Genomic DNA, 16,654 nt, shown 5'->3' with positions numbered 1-16,654 from the left:
TGGGAAGAAAGCACAGAGCCTTTGAACTCATAGTCACCTAAAGGCTGAGATTAGCTTGCCAGTAGCAGGTCTGAGAGATGAGAGCTAATATCAGGGGACAGATGTTTTCTTTTACGTTTAACACCCCATTATGTATTGTTCTCACCACCCACGCCCAAGCGTCTATTCGACCTATGAAACAGACTGCACCAGAAGCACAGATAACCCCAGGCTTCAGGTCTGTAATCTGATCGTGGCCATCGGCAGCCAGAAATGAATTTCCTTCTAATCAGCTTTCCATCAGTCCCCAGTCACTCATATAAAGGAGCCTGGGGAGAGGACGATTCCCATTGCTCTTTCTTCAGCACCAGGGTTTTGGACAGAGCCTGGAGTGTGTTGCTATTCCTCCCCTCCCTTCCTCTCTCCGTCTCCGCGAGCGCGGCTGCTGCCCCGTTAGTACCCCCTGCTGGAGAGAAAGAAAATTACACCGGGATCCATGCAGCCGGCAATGATGATGTTTTCCAGTAAATACTGGGCAAGGAGAGGGTTTTCTCTGGATTCAGCGGTACCCGAAGAGCATCAGCTCCTTGGCAGCTTAACAGTGAGTACTGAGTAGCTGGCACTATAGAGGAGTGCCTTCTAAGGTAGCGACTGTCTTATCCTTGCCCTGTGGACACCTGACGTAGAGCAGCACACGCACACCTCAACTTGTTTCTCTAGCATCTGTCTGTATACCCTGCCTCCCTCCTGTCTGCCTTCAGTCTTCCTTCTCTCTCCATAAAGTAAAGTGGGTGTCCTGTTCACTTTGTTCTAAACTGCCTTTCCTCAAAGTTTATAAGTAGGAAGTAAAAGGAGTTCCTAAACACCAAGAGCAAGAGGTTGTATGAACCATTGTCTTATATCTACAACCAAAAAAAGTGTGTAGGATTTCGAAAGTCCACTTATTATGAGTAGGAACAGGGAGAAGAAATTAAATAGATTTCTATGGTTCCTGCAAGATGATTGTGTCTCTTATACCCTTTCCCAGTTACAAAGCCTGTTCTTTAAACACAGAGGTAATGTTTTTATCTTGTCTATAGGTGCTGATTATTGGGATAAAAGAAAGATTGGTTCCTTTAAAAAGTTTTCCTGCTTTCCTCATTACTCCATTTTTCATTTTAATTACTAGAGTAATGACAGCAATACATGACTTGTTTTAGTATTTAAGGCAGTTTTTTAATTTAAATATTAACAGGAAAAAAGTTAACATTTTGTAGGATTTTAGATCCTACAAAAATTTTGAGCTAATAGTGATGGGATTTAATGAAAAAGACAGTGAACAACAAAAAAATTAAGATTCGTAGTCAAGAAAAATAATGCTCTTTCATTGCTGTAACAGAGTTTACCAAACCAATTACAATTCAGTCTGTATCACAGAAAATTCTATTTTAATATCATAGTTCCAAACATGTGCCGGAAGTTTATATTGTACTATTATTATTGCTCAAAATATTGAAGAGTAATCAGGGCAAGTTTTGTAGAACTGTTTAAATCAATTTGCAGAAATTAGTCCAAAAATGTAAATAGATTTTTTAAATATCTAAACATCATGCATATTTGGATGAGATATTACACTGAGGAATTTTGAAGTCATAATGAACTGCTAGAAGGAAAACAAAGAACTCAGAGTTATAGTTAATAGATGACCCTTTCATTTAAAAAATTCTACTTAAATATAGAAGAGCTGTGTGTTATGTGGTGGGAAGAAGGCAGATGCTGGGAGTGCAGAGACATTTGAGCTTTTAATGACCAAACGTAGTGTCAAATGCCAATGTCTGCATTGTCTTCTTCAAGTCATAACTAATAAAATATTCATTTCCATGATACAAAAATCTAGTGAGTGAGGCAATAGGAAAATGTGACACATGTGAAAATAAAGCCAGTGGGGGCATCAGAGGAAGAGAGTGGTGAGTCCCTGTTCACTGTATCCCATATCACATGTCTTTTTCTCAGTTTCATGAGGAAGTGATAGACTGGGTCTGATTGCACTGTGCTACTATTAGCCAGGGAGAAGCTTCTCTGTTTGCTCAAGTCTTTATTTGCATATAAAGAACACAAAAAAAGTACACCTTAACTTCACTTTGTCTTTTAACTGAAAGTTTCCAGCTTTTTTATTTGGTATTTCTGACAGTGTGATCCAAGTTTCCGAAATCTGCCCTTTTTGTTTTTAACCAATAGGAGTAACAGTCATCACTTAGTTCTGTATTATAGTAACTTGAGTGGCTACTGAAGTGTTAATCCTTTTCAGTTTCTCAGATTTTACTCTAGCTCCTTAGCTAGTTCTCTTTTTCTCTTTTTCTTCCTCCCCCACTCCATCCCTCCCTTCTCTTTCTCCTTTTTTCCCTTCCTCCCTTCCTTCCCTCTCTTTTTTCTTCTATTTGGGGCTGGATATTAACAGCCACTTTTCAGGAATCCTTTGCTGACACAGATGGCCTTCATTGAATACGCTCCCTGGTGTTGAACTTCTGCAGATAGAGTCACGACAATGTGGATCTAATTGCATAAAGGAGGGTTGTCAATTTCAGGGAGGGTCCTGACATATTTCAGGATGAAGTGAATATTTTGTTTTTAAGATTCAATTGAAGCTAAAGTCATTGTTGTGAACAATATGTTCCATCTTATTTTTTGTTATGTTCAATAATTAATAGAGTTTCCATATTACGCAACTAGGCTAACAGACCAAATTTCATGCTGTAAAGCAAACCTAGAAAGTAAAACAAGAAGTAGTCATATATGAGACTTTATCATGGTCAGATTTTTGTTGCTATTAAATAAAGTGAAGCAAATCTGATTCCCCCTACCCTTTAATTTCAACCACTGGCTACCTTAGAACACTGGAAAATAGTGTCCCAGAGTAAATTAGACTGGTATTTATGATCGAGAGTTATAAGTGATGTGGCAACCTCTCTTTGAGTTTATATGATTACTGAGGCTTCTAGCATATGAATGGACTATTTGACTGAAAATCTAGTTACGAGAACTCTGGGATCTAACCAATGTTTGTTGTGTGTGTGTTTCTACCTTCTTGAAGTTAAATAAAGCTAACTCTGGCAAAAAAGATGATAAAAAAGGCAGCAAGGGAAACAGCAAAAGTGAAACCAGTCCCGAAGGTGGCAAGACGGCTGTTGTATTCTCACTGAAAAACGAAGTTGGCGGATTGGTCAAAGTGCTGAACCTCTTCCAGGTGAATGTAAACATCATTACCAAACCTTACAAGTGACCGGGTGCCGGATGAGAAGCCTGTCCTCTGCCGTGAAACGTTACTGAGACCATTTCTGGATAATGTGTTCAAAGTTCCAAAGAAAGCATATTTCATGAAGCTTTGTAAGGGAAGTTTGTCTGCCCAAGTGGTGAAATAAGCAGATTTGTGTCAACTGTGTTTTATTAATTCCAAGTGAACCTGCTAGTAATTCCACAGACTATCGCCAGATAAGAAAGTCAGTAATTAAAAACTGGGAGCCTCACCCCTTTTGTTTGTCAAAAGGAGCCAAGGGGGGTATCTTTAGATATCAAGAGACTGCAGCCTGATTTGATTTGTTAACATCTGAATTGTGCACACGTCTGGGAGCTCATTTATTACATCTACCGAGATGCATGAGTAGAGGCATTTGGTACTCCCACGAGCCTCACTGTTACATGAACTAGACATGTCTTTGCAGAGATGAGTCTCCTCCTACAGAAGGCAGGGTTAGCTCTCTCTCTTTATTTTACAAAAATGCAGGAGCCTTTTTTCCAGGTCCAGTTTGGTGGCTTGAACCCTGAAGAAAGAGCCCGGCTGAGGGTGAGGTTAAAGAACCCCAGAAAAACTGTTGCCCTCCGGCCAGGGCGATCGTGATGGCTACCTTACCCTACAGCGAGCGTCGTCCCTTACAAATGCATTTTGTTTGGGGGCTCTGGGTGCTGATTTGAGCTGTCAGGGAGCCTCGCTCTGCGCGGTGCCTGGGGCAGCTGGTGCAGTGGGAAGATGATTGGAATTGCAGTCACAGGAGTCAGAGCTGTGTTCTCCTGGCTTGGCTAATCACTAGCTGCTTCCTAGCTTCCATTTCTTCATTTGTAAAATAGCGATCATAATTCCCACCTAACAAGGTAGTTGTGATGCAGTAATATGAGTGAAAGTGCCTTGTGAAGTGTACAGAGATGAGGCCCCTATTGTGAGGTCTCTTTGATGACCAGGGAGGGGGAATTAACAGCCTGATTTGGCAAATATTTCCCTGTTCTCTCTTGACCTGGAAGAAAGGATCAGGCACCATAAACAGTGGTAATGGAAATCCGGGGAAATATTTTAAACATAATTATATCATCCAGTGCTGTCTCTGCTCAGTGCTCCAAGGCAGGCTGGAACCCCGGGAGAAGGAGTTAGCAGCCCAGAGTTTTCTCTTGGCCATCAGCTGGTCATGGGGTCTTAGCTAAACCACTTAACCCATCTGGACTTCATTCCCTTGTCTAAAAATATCTACTCTGCTTCAACCGATGGACATTAAAAACCCAAAGTGACACAATGGGTGTGAAGACTCTTGACCTTAATATTAGTCTTACCTTTATTATCAGCCAATTTAGAAAATACGGTATGACTGTAAAGGTTAATAAAAACAGAAATGGAGCATCTAGTTTCCCGGTCACAGGGCTGGTTTCTCTATCCAGAGGAGGAGCCTGTTGGATTTGATGTTACTCTGGCCCTGGAATCTACCTCTCCAGCTCCTCTGCTGAAAATTCCAAGACCATCCAGGATTGTGTTAGGAATGTGAATTGATAATCACAGGATATCAGCCAGTGTGATGGAGAGATATGGGCTTATTCAGGGTGGGTTAGGGTGGAGATGAGAACTTGGTCTTCAGTTAACTAATGTTTAAATATTAAATTGCTGTCTCTCCCCTCCCCCCTACCAGACGCCTTAGTGTAAGGAGACTTTTACCCCTGAAACCCATTGGGGGGTGATAGTTGCAATGATGTATCCTTGCATGAAGCTAGTCTGGATGTTGTTGAAACAGAACAGTTAATGAATGGTCCCACTGAGGTGTGTTTTTTGATTGTTGTTTGTTGTTTTGTGGGGATTTTTTTTTGCTCTTGTTTTTGCCTGTAGAGATACTTTCTTGGCTGCTTTTCTTCCTTTTCTTTGGCTTGTGTCTCCCAGCTATCAGTCCTTTGCAGACCACCTGCCCGATGTTTGACTCATTTGCCTGCCATTTGTACTATTTACTTATTTTTTCAAAGGTTATTTTTAAACATTATTGTAGTGGAAACCACTATTTAATCAGGGTGTTGAGTTTTAGCTATGTTTTTTGGAAACATATGAAAATAAAAATATAAATTTGGGGATGATACGATGATGCGATAAGCTAATATTCTCCCCATGTAACTATGCACATCCCCAGTGGGATTTGGACTGTGCAGGGAAATGATGATACTCATAATTATAATACATCTTATAGGGTCTTTTATATGCTTTTATATACCCTCTTAAAAAAAAAAGAGAGACAGGAAAACCTACATACAGTCTCTACTCCTATGAATAGAGGATAGAGGAACTGGTTGGAAACATTTCCCTGTCTTAGTAACCAAAGAACAAGAAGATTGTCTTTTTCTCCGTTGTGGGCAGTTGGCACCTGTTCTTAAGAGCTGAACGAGAAGAGCCCTTGGAGTCCTTTTTATTGTGCTGTGAAGGTAATTTAGAGATGTTGCTTATATTTCTACAGGAAAAACATGTCAACATGGTTCATATTGAGTCCAGGAAATCCCGGCGAAGAAGTTCAGAGGTTGAAATCTTCGTGGACTGCGAGTGTGGCAAAACCGAATTCAACGAGCTCATTCAGTTGCTGAAATTTCAAACTACAATTGTGACGCTGAATCCGCCGGAGAACATTTGGACGGAGGAAGAAGGCAAGGCCAGCCTTTCCTTGTCGGGTGATTTAGCAATCTGACAAATGTTGCAAAAAGGAAAATACAATCTGTGAGCTAATATTTTTGAACCCACACTCTGTTTTCAACAGAACTAGAGGATGTGCCCTGGTTCCCCCGGAAGATCTCTGAATTAGACAGATGCTCTCACAGAGTTCTCATGTACGGTTCTGAGCTGGATGCCGACCACCCAGTAAGTGTCCAGTCAAATCCATTCCATACAGGCTGGCCCAGCTCTGTGTGTGTGCCAGGCAGCGTGCCATATTGTGTGCCTCATTGTAGAGCAATTTATTATTTTTTCCCCATCACACACAGCAGGCTTTCCAATGATGAAGCTTTCCTATACATGTGCATTGCTGGAAGTAGATTAGAAGGATGGCATTTCCATGTAACATTTGTTCCTAAAAGGGTTGGATAGAGGAGGAGATTCTAAACCTTGGAGAATATTTCTGTAGCATTAGACAGCGTGAAATATACTTGCAGATGGTGACCCTTGGAAAAACGATGAACTGAAATTGATCACCCCTTTGAGAAATGAGGGAGGACTAGGCATTATGGGGCTCAGTGAGAGAATAAAATTCCCCTTGCTATTTTCCTTGACTGGAGGTAGTTAGGAATAGAGTAATGTGGTGGACTTCAGTCTCAATGGAAAGGCAGAGAGTTTTAGAATAAGGTCATGATGGAAAACACATCTCTTCCCACATCTACCCTGAATCTATTTACCATGATCTCTCTTCTCTTCCAATAAAAATGACCACCTTTAAAGAAATATGGTACGTAGGTAAGCATTTCCCATTATTTCCTCCCTTCCCCTTTACATCAATTTTTATTTAACACAAGAGACTTGGAAGTTCTTTATGGTCAGAATGAAGTACAGTTAAGAGTCTGCGAGAAGTAAGCAATATAATCATTTGTTACAAGCACTTTTTTTCCCCCCCAGTGCCCCTTTCTACAAATGGGCAGATGGAAGGGTGAAACCCAAGCAGATTGGCCAGGCTTATAGAAGGGCTTTGTGGTCTGAGGGTAATGATTTGCAGATACTCATTTTATTTAAATGGAGGAAATCAAGAAACCTGAAGTGTGACTATTACCCTATGCAGTGGTTCACCAAGTGTGGTCGCAGGCTCGGCTGCCACAGCATTACCTGCGAGTTTGTTTCAACAAGCTCACACGGAAGTTTGAGAACCACTCCTGTAGAGAAAACTGTGACAACCTCCAAAAGAAGAAAAATTTCAATCGAATTAGTCATTTGGCATAATATACCAATTCAGACCAATTCATAACATACCACTCAAGCAAATGGTCCAACAGACCTAACTCAATGGCATTATTTTCAAGAAGCTGAATTTACTCAAAGACACGGTGTGTTACATTTGCCAAATCCAAAATTTCAGAATAATTCACAGTAAGTCACATGGAAGGCTTCTGGACACTCTAAGTGCCTTAAAGGGTCATCCACTTGTTATCTCCCCACTGCCCCCCAAGCCAACCCAATGTTCAGAGGAGTCAGACTTAGCACAGAAGCCTGATTTAAGAGATTAGCAGTAATAGGACTTTCCAGATACCAGCTGTTAACTTGCAGGATGACCTTGGGCAAGTCCCCCTACCTCCACGCCTCAAATTCTTCATGTAAAAAGTGGAAATAAAATCCTTATTAACCTCCAAGGGGCATTTGAAAGGCTTCGTTAATAAAACAACTGGAAAGCATTTTGGCAAGAGTAAATACCTAATCCCAGGAATGGAAATGCTGCAGTAAATCATTCAGATCAATGCCTGGATCGTAAAAGATTTCTTGCTTAACCTCCTATTTCCAAATGTTCCCCTTAGTCTAGTTCTTAAATTACTCAACCAGGAGAAAGAAGGTCAGCTTTGTTTAGAGGAACAACCATAGGAACCACTGACCTTGTGAAAAAATGGATTCCAATACCCAGTGTAAATTTCCCTGTGTTTATTTCTGATCCATTACTCCTAATTGTATCCACCTTATGATACCTTCTCTTATTTTTTTGTGTAGTCAGTTGAAATAATTCCAAGTGCTTAGCAATCTCTGACCTCACTCACCATTTTTTTTTTTTAACCCCATGTACTTCTTTTATAAGCACACCAAATGTTCATGATGCAAAATCTGGTATTGGTAAGTGGGTGTTTTTTAAAAGTTATTATTTGGTGAGCATGGAGAAAGAGGGCTAAGAACTTTTGGTGCCTGGGAGTACTCCCCGTTCTGAGCTAGGGATTACTGTGTCAGGCTGATGTCTTTGTACTTAGATGGCTCAGAAGGAGCCGGAATGGGAGAGGCAGGGTGCCGAGGCTTGCTGGAGGGGGTTAACCATCTCTTGAGGTCAGCGTCTGAGTGACTTTGCCAGACAAACCACCAGGAAGATCTTTTCAAAGTGCGGAGTGGGGTTCTGTATGCCTAGTGAGCTCCCAGTTGAGGCTGGCTCTGGAGGTCTGCTACCCCTTGAGTAGCAAGGATCTAGAGTGGGATGGTCTCGCAAAGTGTGGTTCAAGGCCCAGCCATAAAGTGCTTGTTAAAAATTCAGGTCCTTGGGCTTATCGGAAGCCCCCTGAATCAGAACTTTCTGATTGGACCCCGGAATCTGCATTTAAAAGGACTTGCAGGAGATGCTGGTGAGCGCTAGTGTTTGAGAACTAATGTTCTGGCTCAGTGATGCTCGACCTTAGCTTTCCATTCAAATAATCTGTGGGGAATTAAAAAAAAAAATACTGAGGCCAGGGTCTCACCTCTGAGTGCTTAGATAGTAACCTCTGGGAATGTGTCTAGTTTTGGAGTATTCTTTAAAACTCCCCGGAGGATTCTAATATTTTAGCAGGGCCGAACTGTTTGGGATAGCTACTTGAGTGCCGCTGCACACTTGGCTGAGTGTTTTAGGGTGCTGGGGGGCTCTTCAGTTCCTCTGGATTTAAATTGGAGGAAGCACGAGTGTGCTGCAGATACTCTGTGGGGATTAGGCTTACCAGATTTAGAAAAAAAAAAATATATATATATATATAGGGTGCCCAGTTAAATGCAAATCTTAGGTAAACGAGGAATCATTTCTTAGTATAAGTATGCCCCACCTATTGCTTGGGGGTCCTCTCTGTTATCTGGTAACCTTATCCCGGCCTTCAGTCCAGATTCCATGGCCAAGGAATGCTGTCTCTGTGATCACTGGTGGAGCCAGCATCCCTGTTTTATTTTGCTAGTCCACAGTTCAATCCTGGCAGCTCTGGCTCGCCAACGACATTTGCATAATCACAGCCATACCAGGCTAATGAGGCATGATGAGTAAATCACTCTCTCACATGCCTGGAAAAGGTGCAGGTGTTTGCCAAGGAGAGACAGTCGAGAATCTTCAGGAAGCCCAGCTGGTAACTATTCTTGCAGGGTGGTGTCTGGTTTGGCAGGAGCTGGGGAACAGGTGCTGTGTTTTCACATGACTCTTCGCCTTTCGTCATGGCCTGCTTTCCTTCTGAGTCATACAGGTGCTTGGAACTCTTCCGTTTTGCGGTCCTCGACTGTTTGGTACTCCTAGGAACTTGAAACTTGTACTTTCCCCTCTAGAGCAGGACTTTTTTTTAGGTCACAGACCCATCTGTGAATGCAGTAGCTTGGTCACAACATTTTGTGTAGACAGATTTTAAAGCCTCATAAGCCTGCATGTGAACACCAGTTTGAAAACTACCAATTCATAGCAGAAGAAAGTGCTAGCTTCTCTGGCGGGCATACCTCATTTCTGCAGGATGTCTGGGTGATCTCGGGCTGCTCTCTCTGTGTCCCCGCTAACAGTGATGCTCTTACAAGAGAAAGGCCTTTGGCTGTGGAAGTTCTTTACCTCAGCCCAGCAGACAGTCCTCAAAGCCAGTTCTCCGTCAACCATACAAGAGAACAGGGTGATTTTCTCTGTGTTTGAGGTTCCTCTTGAACAGCCTGCCTTTGCAGAAGCGTGCAAGGCAGAGCAGAGGTAACCTGGGCCTTCTTGGGCCCGTCTCAGCTCTCCCCAAAGAGCCCATGATCCCAGAGACCCATCTCACCTGGCCTCCATTCTCAGAGTGGCCGCTGCTTCCTGGTTACCTTTGAGGTCGCAGGGTTGCAGATGTAAGAAGTTAAATGGAAACCATTCTTTCTGGGTTTCCAGCAGTTTGAAGAAACCAACCCAGAAAGAATTGATTGAAGGTACCTGAAAAAAGGAAAGTGGAAGGTCTGTTGACAAGAGGAGAGATTCTTGAGTAAACTGGAAAATTCCTCTCGGAAGTAATTGTACTTGACAAAACAATGACAGACAGGATGTTTAACTTCCCAAGTGCATGATGATGGACAGAAGTCTTGAAGTTCCTAAAAACTAAACAGGATTGAGGGGGCATCAGAGTGGAATGGAGCTCACTTGCTCTCCTGTGCATGAATCCCTTATAACCGATTTTGCATTATGTGGCTATACGCATAAAAAACAGCAAAACCTCTTTAATCCATGCTAATTTGGGGGATTCAATGATTAATCTGAATGATAGAATTTTTAACAAATGTGCATTTATTGGCTGTGTACCCAAAGCAATTACATTTAGGTTAACTTACTGAATAACCATGTTAAAGGGACCTGTTTTAATGAACAGGATAAGATTAACTTGTGATTAACATCAATTACACATAAATGATACTTGAAAACCAAAGATACCGTTCAGTGTAGCCTGAATTCCCACGCATCCCAAATTAGTGCAGCCCAAATGTAACGAGGTTTTACTGTAAGCCCGGTTCGCTTCTGCCTGTGCCATCAAGATGGTCATCCAAGGATAAAATTCACATTTGACTCCGACACTCAATAAACACCATGGCGATTTTCTTTCAGTACTACTGCGGTCGATTTTTCGGCACTTTGTTAAATAACTTAATCTCTTTTCTGTTTAAGGGATTTAAGGACAATGTCTATCGACAGAGAAGAAAGTATTTTGTGGATGTGGCCATGGGTTATAAATAGTAAGTACCTGTGTAACTCTTCTCTGTGACTTGCGGCTGGCTAATTAGGGGAAGCCCGTGCCTTGTGAAACAGACCAGCGTTGTCTTCACTTTAACTTTTGCAGAAGGCAGACACGAACCATTTTAAACCCTCCCCAACTTGGTGGGGTTTAAATGCCAACACTGATTTTTCACCTGCGGGTGTAACTGTAACATAATGAGACCAGCAGGCCACATGCCAGGCGCTCCATTTTCACCATTGTGTTTGCTGCTCTACCAAGGCATGGGGCCATTTTTGTATATACTCTGCAGGGTCCGGAAAATGCATTTGAATTGTACTTGCGATTTGACTTGTCAGTAACCCCTTCAATGTCCAGCTTGCCCGGGGAAAGTAGGAGGGTACGCAGAAATGGTATGAGGGTTCATGGAAGCAGCCTTAATAGAAAGGAAATGTGTTTGTTTTACATGGAAAGGGAAGTTCCCTGTAAGCTGGAGGGCTTGTGGGAGAGTTTCATGCCTAATCCCGGATCCCTGGTGGGGTGAAGTCGGAGAACCTCCGGACTGGGGTTAGGATGGTGCCTGGTGCATGGCGTGCGACAGGATGTTTGAGACCGGCCGTAATGTCATGTGTCGATGCAGGAATGGATGGTAGGCCTCTGTTTATTCTGTTCACATTAAGAAAACATGTAGACCATCATGGTGCTGCCTTTCCTTTGTCTGGTATGTGATCAGCAACATGAACCTTGTCTTCAGAACAAAATGTGAATCCATACCCCATAGGAAATGTTCTTTCTTATTTTAGTTGTGAACAGGTGAGAAGCTTGACTGTCCTGTGGGGCAGGTTTGTCCTTGGTGAGAGTTTCAGACATCTTGTGTGTTTTAGAGAGCATGTCTGCCTTTGCTTTTTTCTATTCCTCTTTTTTTTTTTTTTTTTAAGGGAGTATGACACACAAAGGCTTAATGCCAAGTCAAAGGATCCCACATCACACCTCTGATTGCATCAGCTGTTTGCTCATTTCTAAGTCTCTTTCTTTCACGCTTTGGGTCCTCTTCCTTTCCTCCTCCCAAGCCTCAGGCGTCCTTCGTTCTTTCTCCCCTGTATTTATGATCCTAAACACCAGGACCACTTGCCATGTGCTTTCCCCACATGTTTTCTACTCCATTTTTGTTTTCCTCTGTTCCAGGCAGCTTCTTAACTGCCTTTAGCCTCCTGTGGCTTTCTACCCCCTCACAATGTCCGTGTGCCTGAGGCTCATCCCGGCCCAAGCCCCCTTCCCTCCCTCAGCACCATCACTCATGAGACCCTTCTCCCGTTGTTCCCCAGTCAGATTACCAACAAAGGACCCTTACGGGCTGGGCTCACTGTTTCACATCAGGGTCTGATCATTGATTGTGAGCCTTCAGCTTGGCTCCCCTTGGTTCACAGATTGTCCCCGGGGAATCAGGTCATAACAGGGGTCCTTGGAAGGTGTGTAGGCAGGACTGGCATTCGGGGCATCACCTGCCCATGACATGATAAAAGCTCAATGCTTGGCAGAGCTTTTTTCTTTAGGTAGAACAGATGGATAAATATGGATTTTATGCATAGATGGTACATGTATGATACCTATGTGAAAAATATATGTATGTAGGTATGTGTATCTTTTTTTCTTTTTACGATTTTATGTATTTATTTGACACAGAGAGAGAGATCACAAGTAGGCAGAGAGGCAGGCAGGGAGAGAGGGGGCAAGCAGGCTCCCTGCTGAGCAGAGAGCCAGATGTGGGGCTCGATCCTAGGACCCTGAGATCATGACCTGAGCCGAAGGCAGCGGCTTAACCCACTGAGCCACCCAGGCGCCCCTAGGTATGTGTGTCTTTAAAGAATTTTGTTAGCATGGTAATCAAGGAACTATCTCAAAGGTTACTTATTTTTTCTTGAGAGAGAGAGCGAGCCCAGAAGCAGGACAAGGCAAGCTGATATTGTGGTGACACTAATTGAATTGGTATACCTGAGTCAAGTGCTCTCAAGGGTCACTGATCATGGGGAGTCTTTTGGTTCTAAAGAAAACATCCTGATAAGGGCAGAAGAGGAAAAGAGCATATAATGAAAATGATGGAGGGTAAAGTTCTCAAAGCATTAACAGGAGTTTGCCTTTGCCACCTTCCCTTAGCTAAAGAGGAAAACCGGGGTGCAGTGTCTGTGGAAAACAAAAGAATAAATTGGTGGATGGAAATAGAGATTATTTTTTTTTCTTGCAAAAAGCTTTATTGTTTCTCTTTGGTCCACCACTCAGGAAAAGCCTCCAGGGTAGCTAAAAAGTTGCCTCACGGCTGCAGGGAGAGGCTCAGGCAGGAGTCCTGGGACCAGGGGGAGGCCAGAGGGGCCTCTCAAAGGGTGAGCCTTTTGAAGAGACACCCACCCAGCCCAGCTTGGGGGCCGCCAGCCTGTGGAGTTAGCCAGGTAGTTGCCATCTCCTTGCTGAGTTTCACCTGCTCATGTAGGCAGTGGTTCTCCAGCAATCACAGAGCTGCGGGTCTGTGTGGGCAGAACCTGAGCAGGCAGATCCAGAAGGGCCTGCTTCAGGTTCTTCTCCAGAATGCCAGAAGCTTCCATGGGATGGATGGCTTCCGTGTGTCCTGGAGGAGGGCCTGGCTGCCGAGTTTTTACCTCTACAAGAGGTGCTGGGCATCCTCATGCTTCTCCTCAGCCGATTTGGGGAGGAGGTGGCTCACTCCTTCCAGAGCCACACTGGCATGGTAGAAATAGAAGCCCCGAGAGAGGTATGTGTGGGAGGCCTGCAGGTGCGTGCTGACCAGGCCGTCGACAGTGGCCTCCACCTCGGGGGAATAATTCTGACCAATTTGGGAGCTCATGGTTGGTGGCCAGTAATGAAGCTAAGCTCAAAAGATGGTGTTGGCTGGTTCCAGAGGCTGAGGGTGCTGAGAAGATGGCTCTGAACGTTGTGACTGGAAAAGAGGTTGGAGGGTCATGGGAGGCTGGAAAGGGCACCCCTGGGTCTGTCCCATTAAAACACTGTTGGAGAGGAGATAGACCCACAGGATCCCCAGCTGGAAATGGCGGAGATTTTATTTTATTTTATTAATTAATTTATTTATAGATTTAAAGATTGTATTTATTTATTTGACAGAGAGATCACAAGTAGTCAGAGAGGCAGGCAGAGAGAGAGGGGGAAGTAGGCTCTCTGCTGAGCAGAGAGCCCGATGTGGGGCTCGATCCCAGGACCCTGAGATCATGACTTGAGCCAAGGACAGTGGTTTAACCCACTGAGCCACCTAGGCGCCCCTATGTATTTTTTAAAAGATTTTATCTATGTACTTGAGAGAGAGTGAGCAAGTGAGAGCGAGCGTGCGTGCTAGCGGGGGCCGGGGCGAGGAGAGGGAGAAGCAGACTCTCTGTGGAGCAGGAGCCTGACATGGGGCTTGATCCTGGGACTCTGGGGTCAAGTCCTGAGCTGAAGGCAGATGCATAACTGACTGAGCCACCCAGGTGCCCCAGATGGTGGAGATTTTATACACAGAAGGCACTGGAGCGGCTGGAGTGTTCCAGGATCGGTCCCTGTTTACAGAGCCGTGGAGTGCTTTGGTTCAAAGGTTCTGACTCAGTAACTGGATGTTCAAGAGGCTGAGGTAGGCAGGAAACTGTCAATTCATCATTTACAGGGAGAAACCACTCTCATGGGATTTACAAAACTCCCTATTGTCATGACCCTGGAGAGGCTAAACATTAACCCGATGGTGATTTGGTGGCTGTAGAGTGAAAGAAGAGGGTGTTTCCCAAAGAGAGTCTGGAATCCAGTGTGATCAACCTCACTGGGCCTGTTTCTTCATCCAGAAAGAGCATCTCAGCACATGTTCGGCCCATCTCCTGGGATCGTAGCAGGGATTGCCCAAGAGAAGGCATGTGCTGTGCCCAGTGAAGGGCCTGGCAGGCAATTTGTGATCGTGTCACTCCGTATCATTACATCTTCCCCTGCCCCTTTTCCACAGGCTGTCTTCAGTTTCCAGCTGACCTATTATTGAACTCTTTAGCTATGTTAATACCATGGTTTATGCTGCCACTTTAACAAATGTCCCTCAAAGTCATCCTTGGATGAAATGAAAACTCCTTCGGTTCCCCATTTAAAGACTGTTGCCCATACTGAAGTTTTTGCGGCAGACCAACATCCTTCTTTATGGAAATATTTCATAGAAAGCAATCACATATCCCGTGTGTGTGTGTGTGTGTGTGTGTGTGTGTGTGTGTGAAGCTGCCAAAATACAGATAACAGATTGTCAGTTGCCTTGGTGTTTCTTGTAAGTTGACAGAGGGAAGAAGGTACCTAGCTGGGGTGGCTACCTTGGGAAAGCACAAACCTAGGGACTATGGAAAGTACAGAGAAAAGAGTCGTTCCTGAATGTCTTCTATGCCATTGCTGAGGTGGCTTCTCTCCGAATGAGACTGAGGAGGTTAAGGGCTAGCTGTCCGTGTATGCGTGCACATGTGTGTGCTCACACAAGCTCACAGAGAGCTGGAGGTCAAGATTGTGTTAGGGGCTGGTGGGTGCGGGGCACAGGTATTAGCAAATCCCAAGTGGGCCTGTCCCTGTCGTCTCCAGTGTGCCATGAACTAAGTTAGGTGTTCTTTTCGTTCACAGAGAATAAAGATGCAATTTCTGATCAAAATAGGCGTTTTTCTCGTGCCGATGCCTTTCTGAGAGAGCAAAGGGAAAGGATGTACACAATAATTACTTAAAATAAACTCATTAGACTGGCTTCTGGCGGCATGTTGCACTCTGATTTTCCAAACCCATGCTTGGAACCCCCAGTCAGAGAAGCAGATTGTTGGAAATTGAGGCGGTCCTGAAAAATTCGGCATGCGAGGTCCCAGCGCACACAATTTTGGTGCTAAAACGAGGGATCATTCTGACACGTGGAGAACAATTCAGCTTCCTGCTAATAATTTGTTAAGGTTTTTTGGACCCCGAGCAGGTAAAAAAATGGTTGGAAAGAGAGACGAAGCTGGAGTCCAGATGTTTGGGGTTGTTCTAGAGATGGGCAGGCTGCGGTCTGAGGTGTCTGAAGGTAAGGACCCCGGGGAAGGAATGGAAGACTGATAGATACTGAAACCATGGCCAAGAGGCCCTCCGGGGGATTCGTGTTGAATACTGTATTTTTCTAAGATAGTCTTGAAAGGAGAAGGCAGGGGGGAAGAATCAACACAAGCCAAGAAAATGAAAAAATTCCAGTCTCTGATGAAAAAACAGCAGGCTCGAGGTCTGTATTACCATGAACCTGAAGGAGGAGCGGGCGCGGGGGAGGCGGCCGCACGCTGAGAGCTGTCGATAGGGGGCACTCAGGCGCGGTTCTGATTGACAGCGCGGCTGAGAAACAGGATTGATTACCCAGGGGCCCTGCGATGCCCTCAGACGTGTCTGGCCACGTGTCTGGGAGGCCTGATTGCCTCAATAATGGCAGAGGAAACCTTCCTTAGTGCAAATACGTTCTCCATAGAAGACCCCAGAACGTCTACCCTGGCTTGAGAGGGCACTGATTCTGAATTCGCAGGGAAGAGGATGTGTATCCCACCCTGTCTGCCCAGACCCAAATAACAGAAATTCTTGGAGAAGCAGAGAAAGAAGTAGCCTGTGATTAGACGATGTGGAGCACACGTACAGACAGTTCAGAGACTATGCAAGTGTGTGGGGGGGCAGATGGCGTGTGGAGGAACAGAAAATGATGACGGGGAGGGGGTGGCTGTTAGATTTGTCTGCAGCCATCCAGCTTTCTGTCATTGGTACCTTCATATTTTAA

General features: G+C 44.3%; 1 protein-coding gene across 1 annotated transcript in view; it reads left to right on the top strand.

Annotated features, from left to right (window-relative positions):
* Window positions 1–357: 357 nt before the first annotated feature.
* TPH2 (tryptophan hydroxylase 2) overlaps window positions 358–16,654 on the top strand; it is a 95,346-nt gene continuing 79,049 nt past the window's right edge. The window contains exons 1-5 of the mRNA XM_032854782.1: window positions 358–580; window positions 3,050–3,202; window positions 5,712–5,895; window positions 6,006–6,106; window positions 10,815–10,882. Coding sequence (XP_032710673.1) covers window positions 476–580; window positions 3,050–3,202; window positions 5,712–5,895; window positions 6,006–6,106; window positions 10,815–10,882 — 611 coding nt within the window. The 5' untranslated portion in view covers window positions 358–475. The remainder of the gene's footprint in view (window positions 581–3,049; window positions 3,203–5,711; window positions 5,896–6,005; window positions 6,107–10,814; window positions 10,883–16,654) is intronic.

The sequence above is a fragment of the Lontra canadensis genome, unplaced genomic scaffold (assembly GCF_010015895.1).
Source record: "Lontra canadensis isolate GAN:19392208 unplaced genomic scaffold, GSC_riverotter_1.0 scaffold9, whole genome shotgun sequence".
Lineage (NCBI taxonomy): Eukaryota > Metazoa > Chordata > Mammalia > Carnivora > Mustelidae > Lontra > Lontra canadensis.
The sequence above is the reverse complement of the archived record's forward strand: the minus strand, read 5'-3'. Positions and strand labels throughout refer to the sequence as shown.